This window comes from Erpetoichthys calabaricus, chromosome 12, assembly GCF_900747795.2.
Source record: "Erpetoichthys calabaricus chromosome 12, fErpCal1.3, whole genome shotgun sequence".
Classification (NCBI taxonomy): Eukaryota; Metazoa; Chordata; class Cladistia; order Polypteriformes; family Polypteridae; genus Erpetoichthys; species Erpetoichthys calabaricus.
Window position 1 is genome coordinate 106,931,942 of NC_041405.2, and position 26,536 is coordinate 106,958,477.

Consider the following 26,536-nt stretch of genomic DNA (forward strand, 5'->3'; position numbering starts at 1 on the left):
TTATCCTTATTATACCTTTAAAATTATGGAATTTCAAGCATTATGCCAAATGCCCCATGATAATTAGTAGGTCCTATTACTGTTCAGTGTTGACTGAACAATGAAATCTTACTCTGGTACTGTGAAATATGCAATAAATCAACTATGGACAATGTTATTACTTAGGATATGCATATCTTAAGTAAATGGATCACTCTGTGGAAAAAAAGGCACACCACCCTAGACTGTGCAACCATCAAGCGGAGCATCCACTTTTCGTGTCGCCCTCACACTGAGACATTGCATGTGAAGGACTGCTGCAGCTCCATGCTGAATTCTGACTCTCCTAAACTGCACTCTTCCTCCCATCGATCCCTGTGAACTTGTGTCTGGCTGGTAGAAATTGAAGTCCTCTTTGTAACTTTGCCACATGTTCATGGCAGTAATTGGTTTATCCTCATATAGATAGAATATCTGTTTTCTCAGGTCCCTATCACTTAATGGTTAATTTTTCCGTAAGAGTCCTCTTCTCAAATACTGTAAATGTCTAGATTTTCTGTTACATGTTTGTTTTATGTTCCGACTTGATTGGACAAGGGTATTCTTTTCACCATCCTAATCTAGTATATGCATCTGATAATCTAAGGAAAAGTACAGGAAGTTAAGGAAACTTTCTGGATAGTGGCCTAGAAAAGCATGCATTGGTAATGTACAACCCCAATTCCAATGAAGTTGGGACGTTGTGTAAAACGTAAATAAAAACAGAATACAATGATGTGCAAATCCTTTTCAACCTATATTCAATTGAATACACTACGAAGACAAGATATTGAATGTTCAAACTGATAAACTTTATTGTTGTTTTGCATATCTTCACTCATTTTGAATTTGATGCCTGCAACACGTTCCAAAAAAGCTGGGACAGGGGCAGCAAAAGACTGGGAAAGTTGAGGAATGTTGAGGAATATACATGTTTTAATTATATGTATGTGCTATGTATATGTTATGAAGCAGTTAATTTTTATTTGTATTTATATGCTTTTTTCTAGTTACGAGGGACATTCAAAAAGTTTCCCAGTCACATGGCACTCTCAGACACAACCAATTACTACTCCTACCGTTTTTTGCTCTTTTTTAATAATGTGTATTTTTTATGAAGCAATTGATTTTTATTTGTATTTATTTGCTTTTTTCTAGTTACGAGGGACGTTCAAAAAGTTTCCCAGTCACATGACACTCATAGGCACGACCAATTACTACTCCTCCCTCCTTCACCGTTTACAACGTAAATGTAAAAGTGCGGAAACATTTTGAATGTTCCTTATATAAGCCATCTGTATTTGTTCTCACAAGTCTCTCTGTTCTGTGTTACCTAAGACTGAGCCACAAATTAAAAAAAGTTGAGTGAACTTCTAATCACATAAAAACTTGTCCCAAAGTGACTTACTGGTCATGACCTTTGGTCCAGATTCAGTGACCAGTTTAAATTCAACCCTGTCTCTGTCACTCTAATGTTTCCACTGACTTCTCTCAACATCTTTTGCCAATTCAAAGTAATCTCTGTCAGTCACATCTTAAAGCGCTGCTGGTTTTTATCTTTCATAGAAACAACTAATGAACTAACTTGCCCTTAAGGTGCAGTAAACAAAAGTATAGAAGTACTTCTGGCTTATAGGCATTGACTGAATAAAAAACGCACAAAAGAGGCAATATTATCATTTATCTCAGTATACTATATGACTAAGGCAAGAACATAGGTGCAGATGTTGTGGGCATTACATTAGAGAAAACAACCCACTAATGTGCAATTACTCTGCCCACGAGTGCCAGTTAAAGGGAGTAGTTTATTTGTCTCTGTAGTTGGGGTGTGAGAGTTCTTTTCACAGAGTTAGTGTTAAGATGAAGCTGGTGAATATGAGTGCAGGACATCATCAAGGGTGCATTTTATTTTGTCTCCTGTCTGTGATTTTTATGGCCAAGATATCAAAGCACATTTGTGGTTTGAAAGTGATCCATTTCAGCAACCTAAGGGTTGTGGTGTTCTCTTGGCATCAAATGATTGTTAACTCTAATACTCACTGTAATGGTTTACAACTGAGTGTGATGTGGTTGAGATAAGAATTAGCACCTCTTAATATGGAGTCATTGCTCTCTTCCAAAAGAGAGTGACTTGTTTCTCTTCAAGTTAAGAGGTGAGTAGCTGCTCCAAGTGGAAGAGTTCAAGGACTCAAGGTGATTGTGAGATTGATAAATGAATCAGTGAAGTAGAAATACACATACAAACATTCTAGCAGAGCATGGGGTGAAGCTGGAACTAAGCTTGCAGGTGCAGGTGTAGATGTATTAGTCAGTCTACAGTCCTATAATAATTACCTCTGGCCACAGGACTTGCGCAGTGACTGCCAGAATGTGATTAGGAATTCAAGCAGCTAAAACGAGGTTCTTGCAGAGGGTTATTGGGCTCCTTCTCTGTAGCAGGCAGTTTGGTGGTATGGGAGGACTTTGAAGTAGAACTGCTGCTTCTCTAGATATAGGGGAGCCAGTAGAGGTGGTTTGGACACATATTTAAGATGTGCCTTGGTAACATTGCCTTGAGAAATATTCTTGGCACTACACAGTGGGAGAATACCTTCTAGCTGATACAGGACACACCAAAAGGATTATATCCCCCTGCAGTCTTGAAAGCATCTGTGTTTATCTTAGGGAGGACATGATGGACTTGCTGGAGATTGAAAGTCCTAGTCTTCCATGCTCAGCAAGCAGATACAATGATCCTCAGCAGAACAGATGGAATGAAAATGAATGAAAAGATAAAGATACAATGCAATAATATGATAAAACAATTGTCGGTGCATGTTGTTGTGATAGGTAATTACAGACTGCCACTTTATGAGAAGATGCATATTGATTTGGTTTTTTTTTGTGTTTTATTTATTCATTATTATTATCTAATTTTAATGTTTTTGTTATCATGTAACTATTGCTTTGTCATCTTGTAAGGTACTTGGAGTTACATCCTGTGCATAAAAATGTACTATAGAAATTAATATTGGTTGAGGTCAATTTAGTGATGCAGCAACACCAGTTGATCTATCTAGAAAGCAACTAGTGTGAAGATTTTGTTCTTTGTCACTAACCACACTCTTGGCACAACAAAAGCTACCATTCCTATATTTAAAGTTTGTCTGGCGCCTTTTTGACAGCTTCACTTCCTCTCTAACTGAGCTACTCTCCTGTTTACCATTCTATTTACTTCTAATGCATATCCATTGTATGAAGCTAAGACCAAAAAAAAAAAATACTGAAGATGTACATCCTTAATTTAATCTGAATAGTTAATTTAAAAATTAATGAGAGAGTTAGAGTGATAGCGCAATGTTTGTGCTTTTAGAGAAAAACTGTTTTAGAACTGATTCTGTATGGTCCAAAGTGTAACTGTAGATTTACATTCTTGTTGGGGAGGTCTGAGTACCTTCAATACTTTTTTTTACCAGCTAAGTGATTTCCAAGCCTCAGTTACTACCACATTATTGCTTCATTTATGCTTTCATTGTACAATATTTATACAATAGCTGCCCATAATGAAATGGATGCTGTAATTAAGACTTGTTTTTATGTACTTTCTGTTTAGTCACCTGCTGACCAGTGCAAGAAGATACATGCTGGTGATGAGGTAATCCAAGTGAACCACCAAACTGTGGTGAGTGACAGCTGCTGGCCAATTCTTTGTTTTTGCTGATTTTTTTTCCATTGTCTTGTCACATCTTTTATTTAGGTCTCATAAATGAATGTATTGCAATACTCAATAATCAGGCTGAGCATACTTTGATTATCTAACAAATGGTAGTTTGTCTCCAAAGCAGGACTTCTGTATTGTATGAATTTCAATGGTACATAATAATGATCGTCTGTTATTGTCCATTTAGCGATGTAACCCAAGGCACTATGCCAAGGCAGTTAGTGTGGAGCCTCATACAGTTGTTCTTTGTTTATGAGTATGAATCCTGCCTAGAGGGCCCCCATTGTGGGGTTTTCACATTTTTTCATGCCACTGTGGGTATTATTCTAAGGACAGTCCAAAGAGACAGTTTTAAAGACATATATCAAAATGTTTTGCATTTATGCTCTTAAGATAAATTAATGAAAGCATTTGAGTTTTGGTGAAGCAGTTTCAGTGCAGACTGGTTGATTAATGTGTTTTGATAGCAGAATCACATTCCATATTAGCAGAATAGCAACAAATGTAGGGTAGGTGGCACCATACAAAGTAGTTTTGTGTTTTCTAGTATATCAGTGATTAGCAGCCATTGTACTTAATGCTGACAACAATTGCATCACTTTATCAATTCTGATTGTCTCTTTACTGCAGCTCTGTGCTTTAACACTGTCCTAGGTGATGAAAAACTAAAAACAATTTAAATGTCATACAAATATTTAAATTAAATTTTTTCTTATCAACTACGTTTCCACCTATGAGTCCAGCATGTTATACGCTAATTACAAAAAAAGAAATACAACATATTTTGGATTCAAGAAATATCAAGACTCATTCACTTTCTGCACATTTTATTGTGTTGTAGATTTCATTTTAAATAGATACATTTGCTATTTTGCCCGTCAATCTACAGAATCAATGAGCTATGATGACAAAATGAACACGTTTTCAAACAGGTTTGCAAGTGTATTAAAAATCAAAAACTGAATTCCTTCATTCATGTAAGTATTCAAACCCTTAATTCAGTACTTTTGAGAAGCTACCTTGAACAGCAATTACAACTTCAAGTCTTCTTGTGTAAGTCTCTACAAGCTTTGCATACCTGGATTTGGAAAGCATATCCCATTATTTCTGGCAGATCCTCTCAAGTTCCATTAGATTGGAAGGGAAGCATCTGTCAACTACCATTTTCAAGTCTGTGTGGTTTAAGTCCGGGCTTTGGTTGTGGCACTCAAAGCCACTCCAGTGATGTCTTAGCTGTATGTTTTGGGTCATTGTGATCCTGAAAAGTGAACCATCAGCCCATTTTGTGGCCACATGCACTCTGGAGCAGGTTTTCTTTAAGGAATTCTCTGTATTTTACTGCATTAATTCTTCCCTCAATTCTGACTAGTCTCCCTGTGCCTGTTGCTGAGACTTCCGTAGCATAAAGCTGCTATGACCATGCTTCATCATAGTGATGGTATTTAGGCAGGTGATGAGCAGTGCCTGGTCTTCGCTAGGCATACAGCTTGGAGTTCTGCATAAAGAGCTTAAGTTGTGTCTCATTTTGCCCAGAACATCTCTCAGAGTCCTTTAAATGCTGTTTAGAATACTCCCAAGTGGGCTGTCGTATGCCTTTTACTCAAGAGTGGGTTCTGTCTACCCACTCCTCCCATAAACACTTGATTGATAGAGAGTAGGTGAAATGGTCATCCTTCTAAAAGTTCTCCCATTTCAACAGAGGGCTTCTGAAGCTCTGTTAGAGTGACTATTATGTTTTTTGTCACCTCCCTGACCAAGGCACTTCTTACCTGATTACTCAATTTGGTCAAACAATCAACTCTGGAAGGAGTCCTAGCTCCATACTTCTTACATGCCATAATGATCGAGACCAGTATCATTTATATCTTTGCTCTGATGTATACCTCACCACAATTTTATTTTGGAGTTCTATAAAAAGTTTCTTGGACTTAATGGCTTAGTTTTGTTTGTTTAGATGCAGTGTGAATTGTGGGGCCTTATATACACAGGTTCGTGCCTTCCTAAACAATGTCCAATCAGCCACTGGTCGACTCCGGTCAAGTTCTAGACACATCTCAAGGATAATTAAACCAAACAGGACACACTTTACCACTGTTTGGAGTGCTACAGCAAAAGGGTCTAAATACTCCATGAATGAGATTTCAGTTTTTGATTTCTAATAAATCTGAAAACCTTTCTGTAAAACATGTTTTCACTTCCTGGTTATTTATTATTCAATGTAGATTGATGGGTTAAAATTTTGCAAATTTACCCATTTAAAATTAAATGTACAACACAAAAAAAGTGTGCAGAAAGTGAAGGGGTCTTGATGCTTTCTGAATCCACCATAAATTAAATATAAAATGGTTGCTAAAATTTTCAGTTGCTCATTTTGGTTCAAGGTTACATTAAAGTTCACATTGAAATTCAGAGAAACCCATCCCATACTGTATATGAAAATGCACTGCTACCTCATGGCTCAAGGAAATTAGATATTGCCTATGTGCAGTCTGTGTGGTGTCCACATCTCTGTTTGGCTTTTCCCCCCAGTTATCCTCTTGTATTCTATACTGTACAGAAGCAAGTTAGGTTCATTGTTGGTTCTAGATTGTCCCTATATAGAGTAAGTGGATATGGATCTGAGTTAATGTGCCCTCTGACGGATTGGTACCTCACACAGAGTTGGTTCTTGTATTGCTGCCCTCGGCCATCCTGAAATGCACAAAGAGAATGGATAAATACGATGCTTTAGTATCCATATTACTAAATGAGAATGGTAAACCGGATGGACGCAGGGACATCCGGCCATGGGCCGTGGACGCAAAAGACGTACTGCGCAGGCGCCCCCACAAAACCCACCCTCCAAGCAACGGAAACCGGATGGAAAGCAACGTAAAATAAGAAATGAGGCGCCGCGCCCATAGCACACAGAAAAAAGCAGTCAGACGCTGGCGCCGCACACAGCGCCGCACGAAGCCCATGACACACAAAACGGAACACACACAAAGAAGAGGATTGAGACCCACGACACACAAGGCCTCCCTCCAGTAACTGAAATAAGAAATGAGGCGACGCGCCCCTAGAACACCAAAAAGAAAGGAGTCAGACGCAAGCGCCACATAGCACACGAAACGGTACGCACACAAAAAAGAGGATTCAGACCCACGACACACAAACACCCCCTCCACTAACAGAGATAAAAAAAAGTGAGGCAACGCGCCCCTAGCACACAAAAAAAAAAAGGTCAGACGCGAGCGCCACACAAACCCATTGGACACGAAACGGGACAGACTACGGACATAGCACACGAAACATACACAAAAAGGAGGATTCAGACCCATGACCACACTAACATAAATAAGAAATGAGACACAAAGCCCCATTACTGAATGAACCGTCCGTATTAAACATACGTCATCTGAACACGTTCAAATTATGCAGCATAGGTCGATCTCATTACAATGATGCACTATTAACCGTTCAACCACAGAAAAGGCTCCATATTAACAGTGACTGCGATCCTCCTTATTACTTATCCATATTTCTAATGCTGAAGAACAAACAAGTCATGAATTCACGATCACGGGTACAAAACGATACGGGTCGAGTGACGGGACCAAACACACGAACCCGCATGAAAAAAAACAATACACGTCGCCGCCTAAAACGCGCTTCTGAAACCCCAGAAGAAAAAATGTCTCGGCTCCAAAAACGCAAAGCTCAACTAACACAGTTACAGAAACGAGCGCAGATGGACAGACACAATGAACGTAGACGCATGCAGCGCGCGTCTCAAAGTGCTGCATCGAAACAGGTAAGGGTTCAAAACGAAACACCTCGAGTCTCACAGATACAAAAACGGCAGCGAAGGGACAAAATAAATAAACGCAGACGTCTACAATGCGCATCTGAAATGCCGGAAAACAAGCAGGCAAGGCTCCAAAAAGAGAAAGCTCGACTAACCGACATACAAAAACGGGCAAGGCTCAATACAAACAATGAACACCGTAAACTGCAACGGGCTTCTCACACAGCACAGGCAAATCGATTACAGCACCAGAATAGCACGTCCCAAATCCTGCACATAAGATACACGTCAAGGACATCAACGACAGACACCTGCTAAACGATTGCGCCAGTTAGCTGACAACGCGTTCAATAATGAGTCCACTATTCATGAAAATTCATTGGGATTAATGAATGTCATTTGCAATCATTGTCATTCACTTAACTTCCCTGAAGAAACAACTGGCAATACAAGTAATGAATTTACACGTTGTTGTCAAAAGGGTCAAATTAGACTGCCTCCTTTACATTCATATCCTGCATATCTACAGAAGCTTCTAACTAACGAAGTACCTGAAAGTAAAAACTTTATGAACTGCATTAGATCCTACAATAGTTCATTTGCTTTTGCATCTAATAGCATCCAGTCACTTACTCAACACCATTGATAAACTTCTACAAACGTTGATGAATAATAATATTCCCTTTGGAGGAAAGGTACTTTTATTAGGAGGAGATTTTAGACAGTGCTTAGCTATTGTTCCACATGCCATGCGCTCGGCTATTCTTCAGTCCACCTTAAAATACGCAGACAATTGGCATTGCTTTCAAAAGATACAGTTGGTACAAAACATGCAATGTCCAGATCCCGAATATAACAATTGGTTATTACAACTGGGAGATGGTACACTCACCAATACAGATAGACTTCACCCAGATATTATTACAATTCCTCAACCTTTTATCTGCGACGACTTAGTTACGGAGATATTTGGAACAGCAATCTCATTACACCAAATACCCCTTTTAACACAACAAACTATATTATGTCCAAAAAATATTAATATTGATCACATTAATAACCAGGTCATTTCATTACTTCCTGGACAGGCACAGCTCTTTCTAAGCTCTGACAAAGTTGACTCTGATGACGACAATGACCATCTTAATTTCCCCTTAGAATATTTGAAAACTATTAACCCAGCCGGATTACCACAACACAATCTTAGCCTTAAAAACGGAACAATAATCATGCTATTAAGAAACCTTAACACTAAACAGGGTTTGTGCAATGGTACACGTTTAGTCGTCAACACCATGACACACAATGTTATTGAAGCAAAACTTCTTACAGGATCACATGCTAACAATACTGTTCTAATTCCTAGAATTGACCTTACAAGTTCTGACCTGGAATTACCTTTTACACTTAAACGGCGACAGTTCCCCATTAAACCTGCCTTTGCCATGACCATCAACAAATCACAAGGACAAACCATGGACAAGGTTGGCATCTACCTCTCTGAGCCAGTTTTTGGACATGGACAACTTTATTTGCTTCCTATATGCGTTATCTACACCTTCACACTATGCTATATCTCATTCATACATCACGCTCTTTGTAATTTCACAACACCAGGGGTTGGCAAGCGAAGCGAGCAGGGGGCGGAGCCCCCTAGTTATACAGAATGAGCTTGTTTGGCAGCATCCCGCCTAGAAAACAAAGACAACATAAATAACATTCAGTTTACTTTGAGGCATTAAGGAGTTTGATGTTGCAAGAGTGATATAAGGCATTTGAGGAGGGATTGTTTTCAGCAGATTTAAATAGCTGGGCTGAACAATTTGATTGTGAGCTTAATTTATTGATAGTAGGCTTTTCTTCCTTAAATATGAACATTTAGTGTATTTTTGCATTACACTGTAATTACCTTTCAGGTGTATAATGTATAATTATTCAGAAGACATATAACCTAACAATTAAATGCATTTGTTCCTCTGACTGGGTGGTGCAGAGATTAGTGCTGCTGCCTCCCTCACAGTTCCAAGGACCGGAATTTGATTCTCAGCCATCTTCTGTGCATTCTTCTCATGTTCTTGTAGGACTTTTTTTTTCTTTTCCCACCTCGAAGGCATTCATGCTAAGTGACCTGAGGGTGTGTGTGTTTATGGCGTTGCCTTATGACAGACTGGCATTCTGTTCCGGTTCCAGCCTTGTGCCTAAAGTAGCTATGGTAGCCTCTGCTACTCTTTGAGCCTGCAATTGAACAAATAGGCTTTGCAAATTGATCACCATTCTAAAACATTTCTAATGGCAGTATGCTGCATTTTGAAATGAATTAACTGTGATTTTGGAATATATTAAAACATACATAAAAATACCGAATGTTTCATTTCTTGTCAATCTATCCATCTACCCACCCATTTCCTTGGGCCTCAATCCTCATACACAAATTTTAAACAAAGTGTTAAAGTAAAAAAGAGGTTTTAGTTAAACCTGCAGTCTCTTCTATTCTGTTTAGTAGGAGTTTTTAGGTTTTTTCCTTCTGTTTATGATGTTATAGAAAAGAATAATAGGTAAGAGAGGACTATGCAGATTCATTCAACAAATTATGACATAGTGTTTCTGATCCCAGAAGTTACTTTCACACAGTCACAGTAAGTACCTTCCAGACATTAAAAAAATCACCTAGAATCACATCTCCTCTTGATTGAACATCACATATAAGTGTTATTTATTTTCCTTTTAAACATATATGGCAGCAAATCCTTCAGTGTTAGAGTCAATTTTTTTTTGCTCTAATCCTTTTGAAAGCAGTGTTTCTACATTTTCACATTGTGATTTCTCTTGCTTTCCTTTTTATTCTGCCAAAACCGGAAAGGGAAATCCATTTCAAAAAGAGCTGCCAGCTGTGTCAAAAATATATAATAAGTGAAAAAGAATATTTGACTGCAACCCATTGATGTTAGGCATAAAGACTCACGTGTAAAGCCAAATTTATTGCTTTGGATTGCTCTATAGTAAATGCCATGAACTGGGAAACTCTGTGAGTGACACTAGTGTGACTTGCCCATGTGTCATTCACAGATGTAGCAATTTAGAAAACAAGGACAGCTTCCAAACTACAAATGACTCAGAAATACAAGAGTGGGTCACAAGTTGCAAATATGTCATTTGAAGTGTTAGTTTTAGATGTTTTTGGCAGATGGATGCAGTGGGTGGGTGAGAGCAGATGCTAACCTATGAAAAGTTTGACCTTATACTGTAATAGGGAACTACTCCTTTACAACAGTCCCAGAGTTGCTCTCTACCCTTTACGGATAAAAGAGAGCAAACAAAATAGACTTTAATTCTGGAAACCAGAAATTTCAAAAAATGACAATGCCAAAATTCAGCAGTAAAACCCCTAGCTTTCACAAATGATCAAAATTTGATTTCCAAAATGAAATTACACCTTCATTTTCATTCAGTATTTTTTTCAACACACTGCAGCTGAAGAGCACTTCAGACAAGATCCAATTGTCTTGATTTGCAGGTTGTTTCTTATGATAACAGTCTTGTTATCTGAGTGTGAAAGCATGGCATTAGCCAATTTCATGGTGCAAAATGCACACCCTTCTCCTCCTCTCCACATGAACTCCATAACAAATTTCCATACATTATACTTTTCAAATTGAACTATGCAGCAGAGTCAATCGTTTAGTATTTATTTTCATGGTTATGGTTATACGTTCTGGTCTGTTGAGAGTTACATTTGTTTTATACAAGTGTTATCAGCAAAGTTAACAGCGCTCAATGAAAAATCAGAGAAGTGTAGCCAGATGTTGAGTTCCATTTTTCTTATTATATACTTATTATATACTCACTTTGCTCGACAACCCAACCCACAATCCACCGGCCTGTGTCCTTGCATTTCTCGCATTGTGAAGAGGGAAGCTGAACGCACCCCAAGGAGACACGGCCATTCCTCTAAAACCGCCTCTTACACGGTGATACAATGGGAAACAAATAGTTTTTTTGTTTTTATCTCCTCTTTGCTCGATCAGCTGCTGGCTTGCTGCTGCTGCCACCGTGTCGTGTGATCTTCATCTCGCATGGCACACTTCTGTCATATCACCTACGTCCATATATTCGATCTCTTTTCACTTTTACCTTTTCATCAATATCGCATTGAATTTTGATTCTGTGTTTGGAATTACATTGTGACAACGCAACGTATAACTGCCGTGAGTGAATATCGTTTCTTTCTCTCTACAAGAAATGTGTCTGACAATAGCATTCACACAAATGAGAAGTGATTTCACTTTCACCAAACAATATATCTTTTAATTCTTGCAGATACGCCTCTTCATTGGAAAGGAACACAACTCTTTTTTTCTCTGATGGCAACATGAATTAGACGATCTACAAGTCTCCGACTTAAAGTTTAAATCCAAACAATATATTTGGTCTCTTTTCAGTGTTCCGTTATTTCACCGAGTAATAATTTCCATTAGTTTGCGCTAATGCGATCTTTACTATCCTTTTTTTGAAACTTTCGAATTTTCATACTTCCATTATCTCTAACTTGCTCTGCATGTGTACCGCACCAATGAATTTGAATTCTTTACAATGTTCTCCTTTTTCATTTACTCTTTCTCTTTTATTTCCGGCCCCAGGCGTGGTTAAATCTCTTGGCACAAAGACTGATCTCGCGGGACATGAAAGTACAGTTATTTATATGCTGTACATATTTATCAATGATTAATTTGTGCCCTGTACAGAACTGGTTTCTTCCTTGTGACAAGGGCAGGTTCTGCTCTTACAACTCTACAATTGTACAAAGTGACTCAGTAAGTTGGACAATTGATGAAAAGGATGCATACTTATTTTTCACTAATGATGCACAGATAGGTTAGTTATAACCTAGTCTGATTGAAGTCCAGATCTCAATCACCTAGACATTATATTATTTTATAGTTCTTTATCTTTATCATTATTTTTATGATATTGCCCTGATGCTATTTTGCTTTTGCACATCTTTCATAGTCATTGCTAATTTGTTCTTGTTTTTGATAACTTCAGGTCTCTTCCTTATGGTAGCGAGGTCTCATTTCTATCATTTGACCGAATATAAAATCATCACATCTCTTATTATAATTTCTTTATATTTATTTTTTTCTGAATACATTTCAATGGAAATATTCCATTGATGACATTTTGTTTGTCGTGTTTGGAAATGGCACCCTTCTGTGTTCAGTTCAATTCCATTCAGTTTAATTGTCCCAAGAGAGAAATTTGATTTGTCAGCAAGCTTTGCAGAGAAACCATATGATAAAAATTTAAAACACATCAACAAAGAATGCAGCCATCAAACAAAAATTTGTTACAAATAGATAAAATATAGCCATGAGCATAATACTTATAGTGAACCATTAGATTAAACATGTTAGACATAAAAATTAAACCACCATTTAGACTTGACTGATGATTGATACAAATGCTGACTCTTCCTATTATCATTGCTTTATATCCAACTGAAGCTCCAGTTATACAGTTGCTACACTGGTATTTACACCTAATTAAAAGGTCCTTATTCACATATATTGTAATTACTAATTGCTGAGCAAGAGCTCATGATTACAAAGGATCAAATAAAGCATTAACAACTGAGCTGTTAAACACAATGAAAGACATTTGATGTAGCTGTAATATGAAAGGTGCAGTGGACAGGTGGAAGTTCAGAGACCTACTGTATGTTCCATTCTCAGTCCTGTCACAATCTGTGTGGAGTTTGCACATTTTCCTGTGTTCATGTGAGTTTTTTCCAGATCTTTTCCAAAACAGGCATGTATATTTATTTGATAATTCAAAATGAACAGAACTGATTCCTGCCTTACAATCTCTATGCTGTCTGGTTGCATTCAGGCCTCTTGTGAATTGTAATGGAAAATCTGGTTGGAACATGGGTGAACTATAGATTTGTCTGTTCTAGCCAGTTTTGTTAGTTGTGAGGATATTCCACAATTACTTAGTATGCTTGTAAAAAATTGCAGCATTTCAGCTTCAAGTACATGGCTGAGAATATTTGTTTCATCTTTTCACTCTCTTCTGTGTGAAGCTAAGTTTTGAGGTTCTCATCTTGGACAGATTTTGTTTGTTTTTCACTGTTCTCCTGTTATGTATGTGCTTTTCTGTTTTGCTCTAGCAAATGTGATATTTTTAGTTGCTTTTTGATGGTGCTCAAAAATCCTTTGAAATACTGTTCACCATAAGAAGCACTACATAATGTATAGATATATTGTGTTGTATTATTTAAATTGGTATGAAGTGTTTTGTGATTCCATTAGTGCTCCTTAATCAGCAGAAACTGTACCTGACAAAGCTGTTCTTGTGAATCACCTTTTAACATATTTAGCATTATTTGAAGAATGACTGCAGTAAAAGAAATGTCTAGTTGGATTCATTGTTATAGATTAATTCATCTAACTGAAGTTTTTGTTAGCTGAATAACTCTAATAAAGAAATTATTGTTTTTTATTTTTTTGTTTGAGAATTAAAGCTTGACACAGAACTGTGAGGTGCTGACCCTTTGTCATCCGTGGACTTTTTTATTTTAATTTATGAAAGATTTCACTTGCATTCCCTAGCCCCACTTTCTCCCTCATTTGATTTCTTAAATTACATTGATGTAGACAGTGGATAAAATAGAGAAAAGGAAAGTGCCTCTTATAGCAGCTTGTGGCATGAAATATTGCTCCAAATTGCAGAACCTCATGACACACCAATAGATCAGCTCATCGTAATCAATAATTCATCTTTTTATTTCATCGCCATTAGCTACTAAGAGAACTTTAGATTTTCATTTCAGCAACAGTAGATGTGTAAGTGGGAAACTTGCAGGTGTTCATTTTCCAGTCTGATTGATGGAATAGTTGGGATGATGGGTGGATTGAAGGAAGGAAGGGACACAGAAAAGAAATAAATTTGAAGATTCCGTTCTTAATTAGCTCTATTGTAATGACAGCAGCATGCTTCTAAGTATATCATAGCCATGCATAGTTTAATCAAAAGCTCCGTTTTTCTTTTTAGTGATCCAATATTAAAAAAAATGAATAGGAGGAAAGAAATTTTGATCTAGCAGAGTAAAATGAGCGATAACGTAAAGAGCTTTTGTACCTTTAACTGACCTTTTGTGAGCCGATTTACTAATCATGCATGCCAACATAGACGCTGAGTGACTGGCAAAGTATAGCGAGACCTCAAGAGACTTGTCTAAAGCATTATAACTGAAAGTGGATTAAACAAATATTTTGGTATTTTTAACTGTGAATTTGTTAGTTGTGAAAGAAGACAAATCAATAGAAGAATAGAAGAAAATCCTTTTCCCAAAATATGTTCAGTTTTCATGTCCTCCATGTCAGTATTGACTCTCATCGCATATTAAAGTTATGGTCATTAGAATGATTGGTGACTGTGAATTAGTTCAGAATTTGGCCTTGCATTTAGTGCTGCTGGAATAGGCTCCGACCCCCTGCTACTTCAATTGTAACATTAAATTCAATTAAGCAGAAAGAATGATGGAAAATGAATTTGTAATGCATATAAAACATGTACTACTACAAAAACTTATGTAGTATTGAGAACCTACTTACAGGCAGAAAGTAACGTTGCTTTTCAGAATATTCTCAAAAGATTTCACAGTTGGGTTTACAAATGATGAACAACCAATAATTAGAAACCTCCTTCTTTATTTCATTCTGAAACTAAACATAATCACAATATTGACGAAGTGTGACAATTTAATTCCAGGAATGGCTGTGTAGTCTCATCCCAGGGTGGTAAAAATCAAATGTGTTTTTTTGATTACATGAAGATGGCCCTTCACAAATTCATTGAAACGGTTAACCGACAAAGCCATTTAGAAGTGCTGAAAAAGGTATGGGATTCTGTTTGAAGGAAAGACCTCAACTGTGGCCTGACAAGTGGATCATCCATCATGACAGTGCCCAAAGCCACGATGAGTTCACTGATTGCAACTTCCTGGATTATAAATGAATTCCCAAATTGGATCATTCACTCTATTCACTTGACTTAGCCCCTTGTGATTTGTGATTTTTCCCAAAAATAAAAACTGCCATGAAAGGACAAAGAATTTCCTGACATCCAGCATAACGTGACAAAGGAAATCAAGGGTATTCCAGAACCAGAGCTCCAGGTATGTTTCTAGTCATCTAAGTCATCTAACTACATGCATGGCTGTGGAAGGAGACAATGATACACAGTATTTCTAAAGCTTCTTTTTGGGAATTAAATTGTCACACCTCGTACTTAGTGTGCGTGAGACAGGCAAATGGATGTGTACTGTTCACTTCATGTATTTGAACAATTCCAGAACCTTCAAGGTAGTCTTTAAATATTTAAAAGAGTAATATAAATTTTTGATTTACATAGTTGTGTCTAAATATTAGTTCTGCACATGTCTTTTTTGGTTTGCTCTTTGCCTAGAACTACTAGAACAAATAACCAAAAGAAAATGATTTGCTAAGTTTACATTAATAATTATTTTGTAGAAGACCATCGTCAAGGTTTACTTTTAAATAATTAATAACATAAGCACCACAAAGAAGAGAGATTAATTTTAATAATTTTCAAGTAAACCACTTTTTGTTTGAATATGTAAAGACATTTTGGAGTTCATTGTAAATGGGCAGTTCTATACCCTTCCCTTCAAAATCTTTTATTTGGCTTGCAAAAATGTGTAGCTTACATGTCAATTAATGGCAGTCTGGGATTTTGTTTTCATTTTTATGCTTCAGGGATGGGTGAGGCTAAATTATGATATCTTCTTCCATTTTAATTTGTTAGCAGGCATAATCAACACAGTAATGTCAGTCTATTCCTTCAATTTCTAGCACACACTCTTGCTGCTTTTGCTTGGTATTTGATTTTTTTCCCGATTCTTTACACATTCCTAAATGCCTTAAAATACCCACCTGCAGTTCTTTTCTGGCTGATTGACATCTTAGGACTCCTACCTGTAGAGTCCTACATTATAGAATTTCTTAACAGTAATAGTTTTGTGAAAGCCTGTATTTTGCCACAGCAATCTTTTGACTGTAAATAATAAAAAAAAAAATCACATGGAGCTTTTTTCCTTGTAATTTTAGTCTAGATCGCATTGCTCAGATAATTTATTTTTCATTTATTCTGTTTTTTTATTTGCCAGCGTACACCGTATATATTTTCTCCTGCTCTACCTTGTATTATTGCAAGCGGAAAAAAAATAATAATGATAAGAAGAGGAAGCCTGCTGTGTCTGAGTTGTATCAGACTCTCTCTCCTGCCCACTTTTCGAAAATTTTATGTATGAAAACAAAAAAAGACAACGGCTGTGTATCTCATATATATATATAGATTTAAGGTTTAATGTAGGCAATCAATGCTTTGTTGGTCCTTTATCAATATTACAGAAATGGATTTAGATGAATGGGAGTTCAGAAACGCCGTGTTGCTAAATGAACATTAGATATGAAATAAATTTGATCTGCAGCTGTCATTTCAGTATGATAATTGTTCCACTGTTGGGATAAATCATATGGGCTTTATTGACCATTTATTGAATCCTACCTTGAGATAATGCTATGCTTTTAATGTCTCGATTGCTCCTTTGGGATTATACATGCAGAAATGATTGCACTGTGCATTTTGTCAATGTGTACTTTCTAATTTACCTGCAATTCTGATGTTTCCATATATTAAGACTGAAAGGTTGAATCTGCTTCATTCGTTGTTATCTTTATTTGACTAGGTGTGCCCCAATTTGTTAAAACACTCATTAAATTAATATGTTAAATGACATTTAATACATATATGTATTGTTCTAATTAGAAATGTTGAATGCATAGCATTAGGCAAATGATGATGAATTCATAGCATTCTGGTATTCGCTAGCATGTAAAGGTCTGACCACTCACCTCACTGTCATTCTTTCGCTTGCTTATTATAATGCGACTGGGGGTTCCGAGCCATATATTAAACTTGAAATTTAGAGACAAATACCACAGATCCTTTCTGAATGCTCATTATATTCCCCTTGTTTTAAAAGAACATTAAATGTTCATAACACCATGACAATATGTCAAAATTGTGTCTTGTCCCTCCAAGCAGTCTAATTGGTCAGTTTAGCTTTTGTCTAATTGGCCTGTTTTGCTTTACTTGTTTAGTGGTGAAGATGATGACAGTTCCTGATTGTGAGAATTAAATGGAGAATTCCAGCGATATCAAAATCAAACAATTTATTTAAGTTGCTAAATACTAATGATTCACTACCAGTGTTGCCATCAAAGATGGGAAATATTCGCTAGAATACGACTGCTGCTTTCAGAGACAGTATTGGAAGCCAGTCTACCGCTGGAAGTCTAAAAGTGGACAAAAAATGATCATGGTGCTATGAAATGATGGGCTTTTATGAGAATGTAATCGACAGAGAAAGTGCCTGGTAAGAGAGGTTGAGGCACCTGATAATACAGAGGAGCGGCACAGGAGGAACACTGCAGATACACATATGGATACACATAGGGCCAGAGATGTCAAATATCACATATTTTTTAATTTATTCTGTCTTTGACAGGTAATATAGCTAGTGATTTATAAAACACCCTGAACTTACTTTGTACTATCAGGTGAAGACCTCAGCACAGAGCTGATGTGTCTTTGAATCCAGAGACGCTAATTGAGGTAGTTTGGGCATGTTGTAAATATACTCCTGAGCACCACTCATGGTTACCATCTCAGGCATGGCCAAAGGAGAACAAAGTCAGAGACAGCCCGGGACATGCTGGAAAGATTATATGACTTGTGCGACCTGTGGTAACAAGGATAAATCCTTAAAAATACTATAAATCTCTAGCTAGGGATAGTTAAGGACAGTTTATTCATTCAACATTTTGTCATCCCAAGCAGTCAGGTTTTCTTCTAACGTTATTTTACAGCACTGCATTCTTCAGTGGCTTGTAAAATCCCATGAAAAGGCATGATGAATGTGGTTTTGCTTGTTAACACAGGGAGTACACCACATATCTTGCATTCACTGATTTTGTCCTTTTTTCTTTATCTTCTATTGTCTGCACTGAGTACAGCTATGCCTTTTGAACTCTTTATGTCCTGCAAGCTTACCTGCTAATTTGTAGAATGTGTACTCTGTTTAAATTCATAAAATCATGTTAGTTATTAAACACTGCTCTTGGCTATGGATACTGATTGTTGTTGTTTTATGCTTTCACCTTCCATTTTGATAGAGTTATTCCTCCATCCATCTCTCTTCTACCTCACTTATTCAGTTCGGGATCAGGTGGGAATCAGTCTTAGATATGGAGCTTGATGGGCACACTCGCTTACACTGGACCAAGTTAGAGTGGCCTAGAGCCCAGTTGGTGGTCTAGGCATGGGATCTGAACCCAGAATTCTGGAGTTGTCAACCAACAGACCTAAACTAATGTACCATCGTCAGAAAGTCTAAAATATTAATATAATATCATCTTGAAACTGCAATAATTGATCCTTTTGTTAGTTCTTCGTTTGGCAAGTTTTGGTAAGCTGAAATTTGAATTACTCCCCTCTGCTGTCCACTAGGACTCGGTTACATGCATTGCACAGACCTGAACACATTTTTGTAATGTGCACTAGTGACAAGCCATTCATAAAAGTGTGAAATGAAAGCTCTATTTTCCGCCTTGTCCTTTCTTTTCAACTGTTATCCAAGATATAGATGGGATGAGTTATATTTTTATAATAGAGCTATACAGAAAACATTTGCTTCTAGATTAATTAATAGCTTCTTTTTAATTGCTTTTTGTGCTTTCAATCACCATCACTAGCACATTGTTGTAGTTCTTACGTTTGTCATCAATAGTTCAAATTATTACTGCCCACATACATTTCTTTGCAGTTTGGTTTGATCTATAATTATTGCATAAAGTTTTCTTATAATGTAGATATTAAGCTATGTCATTGTGAATTACTTTTTGGACAATAATTTTCCTTCCTTGCATCAATCAATAAATCAGAACTGAAAAAATGAAGGGGTTGGTAATGTGTGCATGCCAATTATAGTGCTGCTGTTCTCTCCTACTTCTCACATCCTGTCAAAAATTCTGCTTGCTCCCTCTTGTTTGTGCCTCTCACTATAATATACTGTAGAATGGCTTCTCATGCCCAGCTCACCATGAGGATACTCAGCATTTGCCTGAGTTGTCTTCACAGTGTTCATTCACCTAATATTATTCACTCAAAAACACAAAATACTAAATAAATTGGTAAAGAAACTCAATTTTTATTTCTTATGCTCATGTTATAAATTGATTTCATGTACCATAAGTATTTGTGCCAAATGTACAGAATCCAAGGTCTCTGCTTATTTCCTTGCTTTATTTCATTGATCAAACTGGATCAGTTTACAAATGTACTGTATTTCCTTGCTGCAATTTGAAGTGAACATATGTACAATTATTTGGTGTATAGAAAGTTTGAATTAAACGATAATGGCATTAAACAATTTTATAACCTTAATGTATCAAAGCTACACTCTGTTGTGTATACTGTATATAACAGCAGTTAAATGTTTCATTCTGTGTACTGTATATGTATAGAATGTTTGAATTAAATGATAATGGTATTAAACAGTTTTATCATTTTAATGTATCAAAGCTTAAATCTACACTCTATTGTGTATACTGCATATAATTGTATTTATATGTTTCATTCGATGTACTGTATGTGTGCTTTGTGTGTGTGTGTGTCTATTTGTTGGTGTTGTATTCCCGTCACTGTTCGGAGGAGACATTGAAATTAGACTCCATTGTACTATAGGCCACAAACTTAAACACGAAATGCCAGTTACCCTCATGTGCACATTTTTGGTCTGTGGGAGAAACTAGTGAGTGCTCAATAAGAGACAACCTCCAGCTTTTACAAAGAAGATGACTGGGCATGAGATGCAGACTCAGGATGCTGAATCCATGGCAGTAGGATTAACCATGGCACCGCTGTGCCACCTTTATTTGTGAATATCTTAATACATTTTTTTTTTTGTCCCCCCGTTGAACTTACCTGTATCTAGTAATTAGTAATATTTTTAAGGCGGTATACAATTTTTTCTACTTGTCCTTAGTACTGTATATTGAATTATATTTTGGAATATTTTGCTCCTTTTTTAGTACTATGGTGTTGTACCGTGTTAGTCATTATGGATGTAGTGAGAAGTCAAGGAAAATGACACGTTTTATTGGCTAACTAAAAAGACTACAATATGCAAACTTTCGAGGCAACTCCCCTTCCTTGAAATTGTTAATGCTGTTGCACATTAGTTATCAATTGCACAATTCTGAAGTCATCCAAATTATGCTGGATTTTGTACTTTATATTTGGTATAAGTTAAATATAAATTTTAAAAAGTAGTAGTTTTAACAGAGACCTGAAGCATTCTTACTATTCAAGCCGGCTAACCAATTTGTAGTGCAGTTGCAGTACATATGTTACTCCAGATATCTACAGACTGTCTTTCAGCTTGAGGATTAATCTTTTATTTGTGAAATGTATCAAAGGCTTTTTATAAATCTAAGTAAATGTTGGCATATGTTTTATTGTCCACAGCTTCTGTTGTCTGTTCAAACAAATATAATGAATTTATTACACAACATCTGCTCTTCATAAATCCATTTTGGCTATAGTTTAGAATGTTTTCTGAAATGAATTCTCTGAAAGCTCATTTCTGACTACACTCTCCATAATATTCTGTAAAACCAGGTATACCTAAGGTTAATTTCTTAACAGTGGTTTCCATTGCATGATTGATTATGTCAGCCAATGTCGTTATTTTTTTTGGTGCAGTTGATAAAGGATGTAATATTATTTTATCATGGCTTTGTAACATACTGTCAATGGTCTGATTGACCACTGGTTGGGCATTTCTGCTGTATGTACAGTCATTATAGTGTATTTACAGTATAACTGTACATAACTAGTTAAGACACTAGTTCAACACCATTTTAAGGCCACTGAATAAAACGACATCCTAACAGGCTTAAACTAACCAATGTCAAAGTATGTCTGAAACGTTTAATTGTTTAAAAAGGGACTTTAATGAAAGTCACAACAATTCATGACGTTCTTTTGTTTTATTTTATTGTTTTTACATATACAGTAACAGTTCTAAATGTTTATTTTTAATACACTTACTAATTAACTACCGTTGATAGAATGTACCTGTCATAATATTTTCAGACCCACTTAATCCAATTAAGCGTCACAGAGGTTGACAACACTGAGCCCACTCATTCACACAACCAGACTCATATGGGGCTAATTTGGAATCAGCAATTAACCTGACACTTAGGTCTTTGCTAATGTGAGAGAAAAATCTACAGAGAGGAGAGAAAAACATCCAAATTGTGCAATGAAAACAAATAGGCACAGGTTTCGAGCTCAGGATGCTGGATCTGTGAGGCAACAACACTAACCAATGTGTCCTCAGGTTGATCTGGAAGTATTTTTATTTTTTTGTTTAACACTAAAATTACCAGAGCCAACGAAAAAACTTGTAAATCCGGCCCACCTTAAATCCCTTCGCAGCTCTCCGTCAGCCTCTTTTATCTTGTAAATGTGTCGATAAGCCCAAGCAGCAAGCACCCTGTTACACCAACACGCCCCACCCCCCCCCCCCCCCCCCACCCCCCACCTAAGAATGGGCAAGAAGCTCTCCCAGTTCCTGCCTTGATTGATTATCTGGGCGTGAGCTACCCAGAATTGTAAGGGGAAATAATTTCACACATTATACAGTTCATGTCTGTATTTTGTCATTTATTACTAAAGTGTGAAAAACATTTCTGTTTTAACGATGTGTTTACATAGATTGTTGTAGACAAAAAACACACATCAAATTATTTCCCCCTTCCCCTTTGGTGGGGGGGGGGGGGGGGTGGTATAGCAGGCTGCCTGCTTGCTGCTTGGGCTTATCGACACATTTACAAGACAAAAGAGGCTGATGGAGAGGTGCGAAGGGATTTAAGGTGGGCCGGAATTACAAGTTTTTTTGTTGGCTTTGGTAATTCTAGTGTTAAGGCAGAGCATCAATCAGTTATTTAACCTGTTTGATCCAGTTAAGTGCCATTGGGGCCAGATATACTTTTAACTACACTTTCATAAGGAGTATCAAGTACGCACTATAAGAGTTTGCTCAAATTTCAGCATTTTATGTTATTCTTCTTGTGTCCATTGTCCAGCTTGGAGAATCATATAATGCAAAGCTGCTTGTTCTTCTGCTTTTGCCTGTAGTGCTTACCACCGTCATCTGTCTTTGTGGTACGTTGACTTCAGTCTCCTCAGCGGCTGCCCTTCCTTTCACAATCCTTCTTAAACCTTCTCCCACTGCTCAGTCTTCATCATTTCTAAGAATAGCAGAAAGAAACGATGAAAGCAGACATCCTTATTTTACACTACATTAGACGTTGCCAGGTTCTGATTGCTGATGTGTAGTGTATGTATAGTTTAATAATGAGTTCATTTCTTCAGTGTCTGTGTGTTTCTTCCACTTTATTCTGACAAACAATTCCTCACCATCCGTTTGAATGTATGAACAGCTGTTAGTCATCAGACACACACACACACACGCACGCACACACACACACACACCATCTCTTTTAAGGATGTTGTTTACTTGTTCTGTTGCTTTTCATGAGCAGTTTTTTTTAATTTTTTTTTTATCTTAAAGCCTAATAGACCAATGTTGGTTTATGACTCAAAAAGTTTATGCATATCTCCCTAAAGAGTATTGTGTTGTTTTGTTTCACACACATTGTTAAACTAGTGCCAGGTTGAGTACAAATAGTTTAAGCACTCTAACTGCTGGCTATTATAACTAAGTTAGATCATTTGCTTCTTGTCCTAATAAGGCTAAATAAAATATATAATAATACTATAAAGGCAAGCTGTAATATTATTTTTTTTTATATTAGTGGCATAGTGAATGAATACACCATTCAGTGATTGATTCAGTGCTGGTTCTTGCCTTGATGCTGCTGGGACAGGCTGCAGCCTCACATCACTCTGAACCTAACTAAACAGGTTTAACAATGGTGGGATTAATGCACGCTGGCACCAGTACCTTGGACATAAGCACCTGTCATTAAACTTAACAAACAAAAAAAAACAACAATAATGTAAATATTGCACAGAATTGTTATATATATATATATATATATATATATATATATATATATATATATATATATATATATATATATACAGTGGAACCTCGGTTCATGACCATAATTTGTTCCAAAACTCTGGTCGTAAACCGATTTGGTCGTGAACCGAAGCAATTTCCCCCATAGGATTGTATGTAAATACAATTAATCCGTTCCAGACCGTACGAACTGTATGTAAATATATATATTTTTTTAAGTTTTTAAGCACAAATATAGTTAATTAAACCATAGAATGCACAGCATAATAGTAAACTAAATTTAAAAACATTGAATAACACTGAGAAAACCTTGAACAACAGAGAAAAATAACACTGCAATAGTTCATGCTATAGCGCTACCAACCGCTGGCTAAAAACACTTTTTAAGCACAGGGAAAAAAATGAACATTTGAAAAAATCCATAATTTAATAAACCACCAAGAAAAGTAACATTGCAACAATGCACACTACGAACCGATCGCTGTAAACAGAAGTGAAAACAAAATCAAGCCCAGTGCATTCTTTAACTGCCTTCCTACCTTAAGTGTCCAGCCTCCTCTCTCTCGCGCTGCCTGTGTGTGTGCGTCTGTCTCTCTCTCTCAAGAGCTGCCTGTGTGTGCGCGCATCTCTCTCTCGGGCTGCCTGTGTGTGTGTGTGTGTGCGCGTGTGTGTGTGTGTGTGTGTGTCACGCTCTCTCGCTCTCTCTCTGTTGCTCGCTGCACAGGAAATGCACAGGGAGAGACTGAACATGTACAAACCGAAAGGGAAACTGGCTTGTTTGTATACCGAGTGTGTGGTCGTGAACCAAGGCAAAAGTTTAGCAAACTTTTTGGTTGTAAACCGATTTGTACATGTACCGAGACGTTCATGAACCAAGGTTCGACTGTATATATATATATATATATATATATATATATATATAATATATATAATATATATAATATATATATATGTGTGTGTCACACAAGTGCACAAGGGAGGCAGCTAAAAAGATCAATAGAAGGTAATTCCATGCCAGGCCAGGGGGTGGTGGGGTGCGCTAAACCTTTCTCTGATATCCTTACAGACCAAACATGGGAAATGTTGCCTGGTTCCGGCCCCAATGACGTCACTTCTGGTTCCGGCCCTGATGACATCACTTCCGCCAACCAGCCATAAAAGCCAGACCACATCCTGCATTTACTCAGTTCTGTTCTGGACTCAACTCTGTACACATCTGTACTTAATACTTGCAATTTTGCAGCCTTGATTCAAGTAGTTTGAGGCTGCCTGGCTGCCTCAAACCTTTTTCATGTGTCAAAGCTATTCATTTCACAATACACATATTAATTAGATACTTGGGGGAAAAAAATGTGCAGACATAAGGAATAACTAGACTGGAAATGGAACCTTGATCCCAAGAGCTCCTAGGCCGATGCACCAAATAATGCACCATCACGCCACACTTTTTTCATAAACAATAATAATAAATATATTGTATTTATATAGCACTGTCCCCATGCGCAAAGCTATTCACAGAAAGAACAGCAAGGCATATGCAACATTGAATACATTTAATATCTGCATAAACCTCTAAATATAAATACAGGATATACAAAGCTTTGAAATAGACAGAAAACAGAATAAAATTAAAAAATGCAAATACTACAAGAAAAAACATGGTCAAATGACATAATTTAATCACCTTGAAAATCTAGACAAGGGTCAGAATGTCAGGGTAAGTTAATTGACTTCCTAAATTCTTAGTTGTTTTTTGAAAGACTGGGTGATCTTATTAATTTAGGGAGATCATTTTAATGTCGGGACTCTGTTACCCTTAGAGCACAGTTTAGTTTTGGGCAAGGTAAGATTACCAGACCTTAGTGGGTGCCCAAGAGCATAGTGAAGAAAAGGTTGCTGATGTAATCTGGTGCAAGGCCATTTAAAGCTTTATAGGTTACTAGTAGAATTTTATCTTCTGTCCTATAAGACACATGGAGCCAGTGAAGGCAGAGCAGGATGGGTGTTATGTGCTCACAATTGTGAGTCTCTAGAAGATATCGTACTGGAATTTTAGACCAACTGGATGTGTGATAACAGATTAGAAGGGGCATCTGCCACTAGGGAGTTACACTAGTTGATGCCAGAAGTAATCAAAGCATGGGCAATTTACTCAGCATTAGAAAAAGATGGGAATAAGTGAGCATGGTATATACAGTATTATGGAGGTAAAACTAACAAAGTTTTTAATATGATTTATGTAGGTTGAACAAGGAAGGGATGAATCAAAAATGACACCAAGATTCCTATAAAAAGAAGAATGTCTAATGATATCATTACCAAGAATGATTGAAAAGGAGCTCATTTTCTTAAGATGAGCCTTCCTACCAATTACCATAACTTTGGTTTTGTTGCATTTTAGTTTTAAATATTCCATCCAGGTTTTTATTTCACTGAGACAAGTTGGGAGATGAAAAAGCTCTGGTGAACTTTCACTTTTAACACTGAAACAGATCTTAAGTATCATCGACATAAAAATAATAACCCATTTCAAAGCTACAATCATATGACCAAGGGGAAACATTAAGATAGAGAGCAGCAGAGGGCCTTCAGGAACTCTGTGTGTGTCGGATGTTGAGGTGCACCTCTTGTTGTCAAGACTAAGAAGCTCTTGCCTATCAGTCAGGTAGATCTTAAACCACTAGAGGACAATGCCAGAGGTTATTTTCTCCATTCTGGACAGTAGAATAGCATGCTTGACAATATCAAACGCTGCACTAACGTCTAATAATTTAAGAATGCTGGTTTGCCCGGAGTCTACTGCCATAATTTTATCAGTGGTTACTCAAAG

The 26,536-nt window shown here is 36.9% G+C and overlaps 1 protein-coding gene across 4 annotated transcripts in view; it reads left to right on the top strand.

Annotated features, from left to right (window-relative positions):
- The window catches only part of si:ch211-26b3.4 (connector enhancer of kinase suppressor of ras 2), a 597,975-nt gene that overhangs the window by 347,376 nt on the left and 224,063 nt on the right, over positions 1-26,536 (top strand). For all 4 annotated transcript variants that reach the window (XM_051935079.1, XM_051935080.1, XM_051935081.1 and 1 more), the window contains exon 8: positions 3,611-3,679. In XM_051935079.1, coding sequence (XP_051791039.1) covers positions 3,611-3,679 — 69 coding nt within the window. The remainder of the gene's footprint in view (positions 1-3,610; positions 3,680-26,536) is intronic.